The sequence below is a fragment of the Trachemys scripta genome, chromosome 4, assembly GCF_013100865.1.
Source record: "Trachemys scripta elegans isolate TJP31775 chromosome 4, CAS_Tse_1.0, whole genome shotgun sequence".
Classification (NCBI taxonomy): domain Eukaryota; kingdom Metazoa; phylum Chordata; order Testudines; family Emydidae; genus Trachemys; species Trachemys scripta.
In genome coordinates, this window is record NC_048301.1 from 125,421,352 (window position 1) to 125,434,583 (window position 13,232).

Here is a 13,232-nt window from a genome sequence, read left to right on the forward strand (position 1 = left end):
TCCATCTGTTTGCATTTGGAGAGGAAGATGATGTCTGTCTGTATCTGTGCAAGTTTTTTGTTGAGGTTGATGGATTTCCACTCCATACGGCTAAATTTAGTGCCTTGCATGGTGTCAAGTATCAGGGGGTAGCCGTGTTAGTCTGTATCTACAAAAACAACAAGGAGTCTGGTGGCACCTTAAAGACACACAGATTTATTTGGGCATAAGCTTTCGTAAGTAAAAACCTCACTTCATGAGGTATGCATCCGAAGAAGTGAGGTTTTTACTCACGAAAGCTTATGCCCAAATAAATCTGTTAGTCTTTAAGGTGCCACCAGACTCCTTGTTGTTTTTGTAGATACAGACTAACACGGCTACCCCCTGATACTTAGCTACATGAGTGTAACTCCATTGACTTCAGTGGGGTGACTCCTGATTTACACAGGAATAAATGAGAGGAGAATCAGGGCCGGGGCATTTTCTGCCCTTTCAGACATGGCTAGTGATTTTGGTAGCCTCCGTTTATTGGGTGCCCAACTTTAAGGGTCCTGATTTGCAGAGAGCAGGCAGTCAGCACTGTCTGAAAATCAGGCCTCTTGAAGGTTGTCTCAAAATCATTACTCAGTTCTGAAAGCCTTGGCCCTGGTTCAAAGTACTACATGTTCCAAACCCCACTGAGATAGCCCAAGTGTGGTTTTTAGTTATGGGAGGGATTTTTGGAGGGGTGGGGGGGCAAAGGGGGCAGAATGGTTCTCAAATGAATTTCAAAGGCCCTGTGCCTGCACTATGGAGCAAGACATTGCGCTGTCCAAAAAAGTATATTACCGGAGTGCCTAGGCGTTCTAGTCATGTCCACTGTTATGACTATTACTACCCAGGGTGCTGTTAGTCCGGATCTATCCTAGGCACGGCTCTTTTCCAGCAGGATTGTATGAACACTAGCTAGCGAGTCATGGGCTCTGTCTCTTAGCGCTCTGTCTCCTTTTCTCCCTGCAGAATTCTCCATCAGCAGCTTCTGCACAGTCGTCGATGTCATGAACTTTTCCAAGCTCCAGGTCTTGCGGCTGGATGGGAACGAGATCCAACGGAACGCGGTGCCCCCGGATGCCCCCCTCTGCCTGAGGCGTGCTGCCGTCATTGAGATTTAAACCCTCCCCCCTTCCCCCCGTGCTCTCCTCCAGTCCTCAGGGCAGCAGCACACCTGCTCCAGTAATCCAGGCTGGTGGGAGGGGTTCACTCTCGTTTTAACGCGGCTTGATGGTTTGTTTGGCTTCTGCAATAGCGTAATATGGGTGGCACAATAGTAGCCTGTGCAGGGTTCCCTGCCAGAGTAGGAGGGATGTGTCATTAACTCCACCCACTAGATGCTACCCCTTTTAGCCTATCAGGTCACACCAGTATGGAGGCAGGTCTCTGCTTTGTCTTATAAAAACCCTACGGTTCTCTCTCTAACCAGCCAATCAGTTCTCTTGATGATTCCCCACCATTATCTTGCGACACGCATGTCCATGCGGCTCCCACCAGCATGGGTGGGTTGAGCAGAGGGGACTCAAGTTGTCTCTGTTCAAATGCATTGGATTTGAAAGTTTGATGCCAGCTGGGATAGTTTGGGAGTTCATGTTCTGTGTAGGAGGAACTGTGGTAAAGGGATCAGAGACGGGGGAGGAGGAGAATTCAGGTTTTTCAGATGTAGTGTGGAAAAACAGAACAGGCCATGGGACAGGATGGGGATCATTTGAAGAGAGACTGTGGAAGAGAGGAGCAGAGAGGAAGGGCGAGAGGAAAATTCTAATGGAAAAATAGCTATAATCTATGGGTCAGAACTTCACCAGGTGTAAATGGGTGTAGCTACATTGACTTCAGGCAGCAGGTTTAAAACAAAGAAAAGGAAGTATTTTTTCACATAATGCACAGTCAACCTGTGGAACTCCTTGCCAGAGGATGTTGTGAAGGCCAAGACTATAACAGGGTTCAAAAAAGAACTAGGTAAATTCACGGAGGATAGGTCCATCAATGACTATTAGCCAGAATGGTCAGGGATGGTATCCCTAGCCTCTGTTTGCCAGAAGCTGGGAATGGGCGACAGGGGATGGATCACTTGATGATTCCCTGTTCTGTTCATTCCCTCTGGGGCACCTGGCATTGGCCACTGTCGGAAGACAGGATACTGGGCTAGATGGACCTTTGGTCTGACCCAGTAGGGCCGTTCTTGTGTGCTTATGTTCTTAGGAATGATGCTGATTTACACCAGTGAGGACCTGCAACTTTACATCCTGTATTTACTGGTCTCCTCTTACTGCTGAACTTTCAGGGGACTATCCTCCTAAAACACACTGCAGGCTTCTATGTAGCTAGCAAGATGTCGGAGCTGGTTTATAAAGGGGAATTGCCTGGGGGGAGATTTGTGTGGTTCAAAGGTTTGCAGACTAGTTTTTCGAGCCCCACACTTCCCCCTCCCTCCTCAGAATGTTGGCAAACCAACAGAGCTTATTGGCCGATGATGTGGTCAGGTGTCACCCTCTAGCTGGAACCTGCCAGTAGGATGTTTCAAGCTGAATTGGTCAAAAAAAAAAAGCCAATAGTTATATAAAACCTGATTCCCATTTATCCTACGGTCCTTTTGAACTGCAAGAGCGTGGCAGAGCGGCTTTAGCATGAGTGCAATTATCTTTAGTGCAAGCGAGACTTCATACTGTGGGTTTTTTAATTGATAGACCGTGGGCCAGTTTCTGATCTCTGTAACAGTGGTGTCAAACCCGGAACAACTGCATTACATCAACTATAAGGATTATAAACCCTCTTGCTTCTAGGTACCAGCTAACCAGTAACTGCTGGAGTTAGGGTGAAACTGCTGCTAAGGGAAGCTCGTCCAAGAATTGTCCATGAAGGAAATTTCTTGAAGGTTGCTCTGAAGCAGCTGGTACTGGTCACTGTCAGAGACAAGATACCAGATAGATGGGCTCCTGGTCTGAGCTAGTATGACCATTCCTATTGTATCCTATCCTTCATCTTTCTCTATAACCTTTATAGAGTGCCTGCCACCAAAGTGGCTGCCAATGGAAGTCAGTGAGGTGCTTCTCTGCATTTTTGACGGAGATCCAAATCTAACCTCTCCTCTTTGTATTAACTCTTAATTCATAGACGCAAACACCCTCCGTGGGCAAAGCGAAAGGAGCATATGTGGCTGAGCAACAGGGATGGATCGACAGGTGCCTGAAACAAAGTTAGCCATGTGAACATGAAACATTTACCGGGCACAAGTTAGCCATGTGAACGTGAAGCATTTACCAGGCAGCAGCACTCACAGATGGAGGGTGCGGAGGGGGGATTGTCCCTGACCTGTCAGCCAGCCAAACCAAAGTACCAATAGGTGCTGGAACTAGGAGTGCATGGGGGTGCTGCCGCACCCCCGGCTTGAAGTGGTTTCCATTATATACAGGGTTTACAGTTTAAAATTCCACCTTTTCCTGCAGGGTGTTTGCACTGGATAACTGAGTTCCTGCCGAACTTTGTCCCCTTCGGGTGGGACGAGTGGAATTTCAAGGTTGCAGGAGCATTACGTTTCCCAGTTGCACTGAGTTGAAAGTTATAAGCTTCTGGCACAACATAGCAACCTTTTACAGTCCAGGTAGCAGAAGGGCAGATCTTGGGTGGCAGCTTCCTTGGGGTAGTATCAGTCTCTGAGCGTCCTTGCCTGCGTAAGCTCCACCAAATGAATTTACAGGTGACCAGCAGGTACCAGGAGGAGACAGTACAACAGGCATAGCCAGAGAGGAAAAGCGTTCTTGTTACTTTCAACTCCTGTGGAATCCAGCTTTGCTATCACTGCTCGTAACGTATGGATCATACCTTTTTTTCCATGTGCTGCTTGGCTGCAGGTGAAGAATGCTACAGTTTAACGAAGTGGCATTCAGAGCCAGTTGTAACTATAATGCGACCCGCCTTGACATTATAATACCAGGCAGGATTCACTCTGGTTCAGTGAGCTTTTGCTCTAAGGCAGACAATCTGGTTCTGGAAAGCTGGTTTCATGGTTGTGTGTGAGCCCAGTCAGATGTCGCATTCAAATGAAAGGAGCTGTCCAGACTGGCCCTTATTGCAAATTCCTACTGTGCCTTCCTGTTGTGGTTAATTGCATTTGTTAAGTGTGGCACTCTCTGCCTGTACAATAGTTTGCCCTTTTCTCTTGAGGAACTCACAGGGTAGCAACGCTCAGTCTGCTCTAAGCATCAATCCCCTTGAATTGTTTTGGTTTGAAACATCCCTTTTCCCCAGCCCAGATTGGGGTCCCATTTTTAAAAAAAATCTTGGCGGTGAATTTGAATTCCACAAAAGCCAAAATACCAGCTGGGTTCATTGGACAAGGCAGAGAACAAGGGTCAGGTGAGCTTCTGGGGGACTTGGGAAGCTCAAAGGCCATCTAAACCCTCCACATTTAAACTGCATGCTAACGATATAAAGGAATCTGTATTCTCACCAAAGCATGAACTGTAGATATCATACCAATCAATAAAACCCTTTTTATAATTGCATGGAACGTGTTTCAGGAATGCAAAAAAGGAGGCCAAGTTCTGAATGTCTAGATGGCAATTAGAGATGGGCCTGAAACAAACACTCCAGAATGTTATAAAGGTTTAAGCCTAAATTTTCAAAAGTGACTAGTGATTTTGGGTACTGAACATGAGATGTTAACCTTAAAGGGGCGTGTTTTTTAAGAGGGCAAGACCCTCAACATTTGCTGAAAATCAGGAAGTCTCTTAAGAGTCTCAGATTGGGCATCGAACAACGGAGGCGACCAAGATCACTAGTCATTTTTGGAAAGGTAGACCATAGATCCTAATTTTACAATCAATACCATGCTCCAAACATGCCTGAGCTTCGGGAATTTTGAAAATGCATCTCTAGATCCTAATTTTGCCACTTGGATCCCTCTTCAGTGGTGACTGGCAAGCTCTTGTCTAAATTCTTTTCTATTCTGAAAGGTTCTGGAAGGGGGCTTCTGGGTGGAGGAGGTTGTTACTTTAAACAAACAAACCAGCAGCTACCCAAAATTACGAGAAGCCTGCTGACACAATCACACAAGGTACCAGATCTGCCACTGGGCTAAACGGTCAGATAGTCAATTGATGCAAATCATGTAGCTCCACTGACCTGTCTGGAAAGTGAGCCATGGACAGTGTCCTGATAAAAGCTTTCTGCCAAAGGCCCCATTAGCCAGTAATTTTACTACAATAGCTCTTAGAGACCCCAATGCCCAATTGCTCTTGGTGCTGTGTGCCCATATAGTAAACAGAGTCCTTGCTCTAAAGAGTTTAGGGGGGTGGTGTCACCCTCTCTGGATACTACTAAAACATCCCTGCACCCAGGGCTTAAATTCAGCCAGAACTGTCTGGAGCAGAGCTCTGGTAAATAGTTTCAAACCCATGAGGCGGAAGCCCTGAGCCCTGGCATGCCCCGTGGGGCTGAAGCCCTGAGACCCTGCTCCGCAGCTGAAGCCCCAAATGGGAAAGAGGCATGGGGGGTAGGGGGTGCCGGGAAATACTGTATGAGAATGTAAGCCCTGCCTGCACCCCTTACGATAGCCAGTGGCTGGGGGATGTTGCTTTTCAAGCAAAGCATCACAGGCTAAGGCCCACCTCGATTTTAAATGCGTATTTACTGGGATGAGTAAAATCTTTTTAGGCACCTCTGTATTTCTGACGCTAGGTGTCAGTGCTGCACGTCAGTTGCATTCAACTTGCTCTGTTTTTGAAGCCTGAGCTGGGATAGGAATGTTTTGCCCAAGCTTTTCGGCCCCCAGATACCCACACATCTGCCACATCTCCGAAGCCCCGATGAAGAACATCGTCTGCACCCTGCAGGGTGGGGTAGGTTAAGTCCAGACCCGTGGGAGCTGAGTCTGCAGTCTGAAGTTCCTCCAACTCAACAAGAAGTCGATGGCAGAGCAGTGACTGGTGGGCACAAAACCTCAGCTGATTGCTCCATGCTCGGGAGGGTTGGACTGGGCTAAAACGGGAGGGACATCAAGCACTCAGGAGGAGGAGAAAGGAAGAAAGCTGTATCTAGTAGAATCTAGTCTTGGGACAAGGCACCTGTCTCCAGGGATTCCCCAAAATATTCATGAATCCAGGCTCCCTGACAGCCTTCATCGGCCCGATCCCAGGGGAAGGCAGGAGGCAGATAGGACATGCTAGGGGATCCCAGGCACAGCCACAGTCAGTGCCTGTTAAAATGAAAAAGGACATTGGACCCTGGAAGGTTAGAACAGATTAGAGGCTAGCTACGAGCTACAAGCCCATGAGCAATACAGGGATCTAGGGATATACACAGCTCCTCTCTTCTCAGAGGAGAAGCGGATGGGGTGACGTGAATGGTGCTTCAGACCAGGCTCACCTAAGAAACAGGCTCTTCCTAGGGGGGATAGGACGAGCCTGAGATAAAGAGTCAATAGATTCCCAGAGATTTCTAGGTTGGTCTCCCTAATGTACAGCCCCTGGCTGGATGCTGGCACACCACTATCTGGATCAGCTGCCTCCAGATGGGATGCCTTTCCATGCCCGTTATCTCTCCATCCTTCCTACCTGCACCCAAAATCCATTGCCTTCAGGTGGGGGCCCACATTGCCTCTTCACGTGGCTTCCCAGTGCCAGCTAGAGATGAGGCCCACAGGCACTTGGGTACTCCCCACTCTGCTCTTGGTAACTGCTAGGACTTTGAGCTAACCCGCACGGTATTCCAGCAACCCCTCGGGAGGAACGGAAACCTGTGGAGGTGGAAAATGATGGGGTAGGGAGGGGGGTGAGAAGTGAGTCTCACCCACCAATGGGACCATTGAGCAAACACAATATAAGTACATCAGCAGTCACAAAACCCAAGATAATCTCTTCTACACAGAATCTGGATGATGCCCAGAGGAGTTAACAGATTTCAGCCAGCGCTGGGAGCAGTCCAGGTGTGGAACGCTCCTCAGCCTGTGGGTACCCAGCGTGGGCCTAGGTATGAGCACAGCTGCTGCAGCTGGAATAGTCGGGTCAGCCAGGCAGGAGGCTGCCTGGCAGAGAAACTGGGGCAGCAAAAGCTGTAAGGAGAGGCTGACTACTAGACCTGACCCAATTGCTTTGACACAGGTGCGCAGAGCTGAGGTTACACAAACAGGAGATGGGAGATAATGGCAGTCTCTCTCTTGCAGCTTGCTCCACGAGGGGCTGAAAGCACCCGCTCCATGGTGCAGGAAGAAGGGAACAGCTTGCAGCCTGACCCAGATAAGGAGAGAGACCTTTAAACAGGTCAGTGCCTGAACGCACTGGAGCTCACTACACTCCCCTCTCTCTCTGTCTAGGAGTTGGAAGGAAACATGTATTCATCAGGCAGCACACGTGAAATTCAGGGCTGGGGTTGGCAGTTAATATTCAGAACTTTATGAGCGCCATGTCCAGTGATCCGTGTCCTCCTCATGTCGACTGATGTTTGCTCGCCTTGACGCTCCTTTGCACGCCCCGTCACCATATGATTTTCCTCCCCACCAACTACACTGCTCTGTTGCTTCCCTTCTTATCAGCTTGATCATCTACTCTGATTGAATTCCCATCCCAATCTCCAGGCATCTGCTGTTGTCAGGGTCAGATTAAGTCATAGGCACTATAGGCCAGTGCCTAGGGCCCCAGTACTTGGATCAATGTCGGAATCACAACTTTCATTAAAAACAAAACAAAACATTTCTAGCCTTCATAGTTGCAAAGAACATCCTGAAAATATGAACCCAATGCCTGACTATGCAGACAACCGGCAACAATAGCTCTGAGAGGTGTGAACTGCCTCATGCATCTCAGTGGGGTGTTAGCTCCAAGACCCACTGCTCTGGGGGCTTCCCCGACGGAGGACTCACTGCAGTCAAACCAGATCTTATGTTAAATCTCTAGCAAAGAGAAGGCCAGTGTGTGGGAGGAGAAAAGTGCAGCCGGCCTAGACCACCCACACACCTCAGTTGCTGGGGTAAGTACTGAAAAGTCTCTCTGCCTCTCTTGAGTTTGGAGAGGAGTTCCTGGTGCATGTTGCGTGAGTGAATATGCCGTGCCGTGAACCCCTTTCTGGTAGGGGGTCATGCTGGATTATGGAGCTAGCGGAGCCAAAGCAATAAGGGAACCCCACAGCAGGAAGAGTCTGGGAATCCGAAAGGCCCCGATTGTCACTAGCATGGAAGTTTCAGGAGCACACTGGGTGCGGTTAAATGGGATCAGTCCCAGACAGTCCCTCTCCAGCAGATGCAGCCCTCCGTGCACAGTTGTTCACATACAGTGACTGCTGAATTTCCAGACAAGTGGGGAGAATCAGTGACTCTCATCAGGTGCATGGTACCTCCTCAGCTGGTGTTAGCCCAATGGGTCTCCCTGCTGACCCTCAACCACGTCTTCTCATGGCCACTAAATACACACATCTGACTTCCCTCGGGATCGTTGGGAAGCAGATGGTTAACAGTGGCTGTGTCCCTGGCTTTGACATGGTTTTGATGTAGGTAAATACCAGCTGCAATGAATGTGTCGGCACTCCCTGGGATTGACTGAAGTCCCAAAGTCCTGCCCCAGCATGGGGCAGGGCCAGGCTCAGGGCCAGCCCGGAGGTGGATTCTTTGTGGAGAGGATCAGGCTCATCGTAAGCCCAGAGATGAAGAGTTTGTGAGGAGGGCTCTAGCCTTCTCTCCAGTTGTCCCAGAGTCCTAGCCCGGGCATTACCGGCCGCATACTCCAGGCTGTGCATATCTGGTCCTGGCGTTCGGCAAGTGACCTGACACCCATCTGCCTTCAGTCTCAAAGCCCTGCCAGAGACAGCCTGCAACCACCCAGAAACATACCATGGCTCACTACCCGTCCTCCTTCCTCCATAATAGCATCCATTCATCCAGATCAATGGGAGGGGGCGGGGGGGGAAGCTGGTAATGGGAAACACACCCCCTGAAGCAGTGCGGGGAGCCCCACTGTTGTGGGGGGAGTGAGCATTTGTGGGAGTTTTTCTCTTGCAAGGAGGCCTGCAAATTCCTTCCCTTTCAGCTGCTCAGCACCCTCCTCCCCTTCCTGTGCTCAAAAGCTGCCCAAGTGCCCTGTACACATGGCTCTTTGTTCCCGGGTCAGATTTTTGCCTTGGAGCACTGAGCTACCCTTCCAAAAACAACACTATCCTATAGGAGCACAGGAGAGCCGGGGGACGTTTGCATTGGAGGTCCCTGTCTGCTGACCCATCCCACATCCCCAAAGCCATTGAATTTGGCCTGGGGTGAAGAAGAGGGGGAAGAAAACAAAAATTAAGATGCACTGGGATCTGCAGATCCAGTTTTAACGGCAGGGCGAAGTGGTTCTGACACCACTAGGGCTGTGGTTAGACGTGGTTCTCATAGCCAGTGGGGTTGAGTCACAGGCAGGTGGGGAGTTTTTGCATATTCTGCTTTTAGGACCAGATCCTCAGGTGGTGTAGATTGGTACAGCACCACTAACTGCCATAGATTCACACCAGCTGAGAATCTGGCCCGTTAACATCAGTGGAGTGGTGTTGATTTGCACCAGCTGGGGATCTGACCCACTGATACTAACAGAGCTTTATACCAGCTGAGAATCCATTGGAGTTTGGCAGATTTAGCCCGGCCAGAGATCTGGCCTGTCGGTTCCAATGGAGTGATGCCAATTTACACCAACTGGGAAGCTGGCCCTTAATATTCAGCTTCATAAAGGGCTCAAGGACTGTGAGAGGGACAACCCCAACTCCCCTGGATGGCCCATCCCCAAGGCAGTCTCAGAAACATCACTGTGCATTTCCAGCTCCATGCATGTTGTCTGGAAAAAAAACACATGGGGGTGGGGAGGTGGTAAAAGATCCCAGCTTGGCCAGAGCTACTGTCTTGCCTAATCCACCCCGCGTCAGCAAGACTGACAAGAGGGCTTTACTATCCTGCTCCCTTAATAAAACGGGATCAGGGCTTGCAAAGCAGGTCAGTGCTTGGAAAACACCCTGCAAACAGACTTCGCCTGGCGGGCAGCCCTGGCGAACACAAGCAGCTGCCAACCCCCTCACACCCCCTGCTTTTTCTGTCCCCACCCCACCAAAGACCACAGCTGCTTCAAGGAGTGTTGATTTCTAAGGGGCCTCTCCCCCACCACCCTCCCCCTGCAGTGGGCACCGACCCTTTAACAGCACCCCACGTAACGCCTCTCCCTTTTATCCCCCAAAGGGGAGGGCCCCGATTGGGCCACCAGACTGCCCAATCAGAGGTCTGTTGTCATGGTGGGGTGGAGCAAGCCCTTGGCGGTGAGGGGAAGATTTTTCACTCTGTTGCTGGGAGAAGGAGGCAGAGGCTGGTACGACAGGCTGCCCTGTGGGGATGGGAGCAGGCAAAGCTCCATCTATCTAGGGCGGGCTGTTCCCACCCACTGCAGGAAGGGGGCGGGGGGAGGTGACCTTTGTCTTTGCCTGGTTTCCTAGATCACCAAAAATAAAAATCCTGTAGTGCTCTCCCCTCCAAAGTGTGCTGGAGGGGTCCGTCCTGGGACAAACAGCAGGGGGATTGTTAGAGGGCTCAGCAAGACACAGTTTCCCAAGTGACCTCGGGTTTCAGACACCTCCCTTTTAGGGCACTCACTTGAAGTCTGGTTTTTCAAAGGTGCTGATCCCCTTCACCCCCAGCAGTGCTGCAGCTACTCCACTCCCTTGCAAATCAGCCCCTCAGAACCAGATTTTCAGAAGCACCCACTGCTGAAGCCAGATTTCCAGAGGAGCTAAACGCCCCCCCATGTAGATTTTGCAAAGTTCTCAGCACCCAGCAACTCCCCCTGTGACCCAGAGGGGCTGATTTTTCACAAGAACTCAGCACCCAACATGCATCTCCTGTGCTGAGCTCCTGGTGAAAATCTGTGAAATATCTTAAAAGTTGGACTCCCTCAAAATCAGTGCTTATGTCTCAAAATCTTGACCTAGATGCTCAGCTGTTTTATTCTGGTTTTAAACATCCCCCAGTTACAACTTTAGACACCTCCTGGGTTCTCAAGGTTATTGGGATTTGTTGTTTCAGCACATGCAATTTTTTGTTTATATCTATATCTATATTCCCCCCCAAGAAAAGTACAAAAGGCACAAGGAAAACCACAATGTAATGAGTAATCCATTTAAGATGATTAACACTACTGCTGCGATAGAAAAAATCAGAGAGAGAGAGAGAGAGAGAGAGTGTCTCTGTTTATTTATGTAAGGCCTTGATTCCACAAACTTATTGCGAGACTATTCACATAACTTTAAGCATATGTGTAAATGTTTGCATAATCAGAGTCTGAGTCATAACAAACGGAAGTGTACACACATACACACATACACTGTCTATTGCTTTGTGTTTTTCCCTTCTTGGTTGGGTTTCTCCCTGGTTGAAGTTATCATACATATTCGTCACTTCTATCAGCCACAGGCAAAATTCTGCTCTTTGTTATGTTGGTGACTCTACTGAGGGGAGTTTATTTGGATGGATATTTGTGTAGCTAAGATCAAATTTTGCAAACAGGCAGGCCTGCCATCTGTAAAACTGGGAAAATAACCCTCACCTCACAAGGGTATTGTGAGGCTTAGTTCCTTACTCTTTGCAAAAGGCTCTGAGATCTTCAGCGGGAAGGTGCTAGAGATGAGCAAATTATTAATTGTTTATTATTATTAATAAGCTGTCGGTTGTTTGAATGTTGGGTGCCAGCAGTTCCTGTAGTTCTGGAAGAGGTAACAAACAGCGCAGAAGACTTCCCTTAATAACAAGGAAATAAATAATAAATAGTTTGCTCTGGTGCTGCGCTTTTCATTTAAGGCCTTCAAAGTTCTTCACCAACTTTCTCTCATTTTCGCAACACTTCTGGGAGGTAGGGGAAATATTATCCCCATTTTACAGAAGGGGAAGCTGAGGCATGGAGAAAGTAGATTATTTATCCTAGGTCACCCAGCTGAGTCAGGAAACGAACACAGGAATACTGATTCCCAGTCCCCTGCTCTGTTATACCCCGACCCTAAGACAGGAATAGAATCCAGGAGCCCTGACTCCCAGTGATCTAACCATTAGACAACCCAGCCTCACCAGTGTATTTTGAGACTGCACCTATACCTCCCTACTCCTTCCTGTACATAAATGAGTCTTCAACCAGTATTTTTGGCGTGTAGGGAGGCCGAAGGAAGGGGGAAGGAAATTCCCAATCTGTTCAGCTCTCTTTCTCGTCTCCCCTTTTGTTTAACCTGCCATCTGTCTCGCAGTACAGTATGCCCTGCACCATTCTACGATAACAGCGCGCGTGCCATAAATATCAAGACCAGCTTTGTTTCTGCTTCAAAGACACATCAAGACCCTCGCTACTGAGCCGTGCCGTGGGACCAAAGCGTTTCCCAAACGGGGGCTGCCATGTAGGAAGGCATGGTGGCCCGCAGGGCTCGCTGGGCCGCTCTGGCTTTCCCCTGTCTGTGCTTGCATTGGAGAGGTCAGGAATCGGGTGGGTAGGGTTTGCTTTTCATTGTTTCCTCTTTCTAACCTGGCAGTGTTTCACTCTGACCCCAGACGCAAGGTAGTCACTCACTGTGTGTCCCTGCTCCAGCCTGGGGTTTTGTCCTCTCCATGACACTAGCCCTGCTGCTGCCTTCCTGCAGGAGAACTGTATTCAGGGAAGGGGGGGGCAGGGAGTCCCGCTGCCTGGAAGTGTGTTTGTGTGTGTGCGTGTGTGTGTTGCCCCTGGAGATGGTGCTCCAGCTAACATCTGCCATGCCATGCTTGCAGAGTTCAGGAGGAGAACGAGAGCCGCGGAAAGATATTCTTTCCCCTTTGTCTCTGCTGCAAATAGAAATGTAAATAAAACAGAGAGGTCCTGCTCCCCCAGCGAGCACCAGAGAAAGGCTCCTGTAACCCCCATTCCAAAGGGCTCATCCTCAAGGCAGGCAAAGGGTATTGTAGAGATAAAGGAAACTCTAGGGTTTTTCTCCTTGCACCTTTCATCCGAGGATCTCAAAGCACTTAACAAACAATGAATTAAGCTTCAAAATCCCCTTGTGAAGTAGGGAAATATTATCCCCCATTTTACAGATGGGAAAACTCAGGCAGAGAGAGAGTCAGTGAGTTGCCGAAGGTCATACAGCAAGTCAGTGGCAAAGAACCCAGGAGTCCTGACTCTCACCACCAGTCCACACTCCCCTTCCTAGCAAGCCTTTGAAAAGATCAGGGAGCAAGAAGTGGCATCTTGCCCCAGGCTCTGGTT

General features: G+C 49.3%; 1 protein-coding gene across 1 annotated transcript in view; it reads left to right on the forward strand.

Moving 5' to 3' along the window:
* The window catches only part of FMOD (fibromodulin), a 14,092-nt gene extending 12,146 nt beyond the window's left edge, over window positions 1–1,946 (forward strand). Inside the window, exon 3 of the mRNA XM_034767310.1 lies at window positions 979–1,946. Within this exon, the coding sequence (XP_034623201.1) occupies window positions 979–1,130 (152 nt within the window). The 3' untranslated portion in view covers window positions 1,131–1,946. The remainder of the gene's footprint in view (window positions 1–978) is intronic.
* The last annotated feature ends 11,286 nt before the right edge of the window (window positions 1,947–13,232 follow it).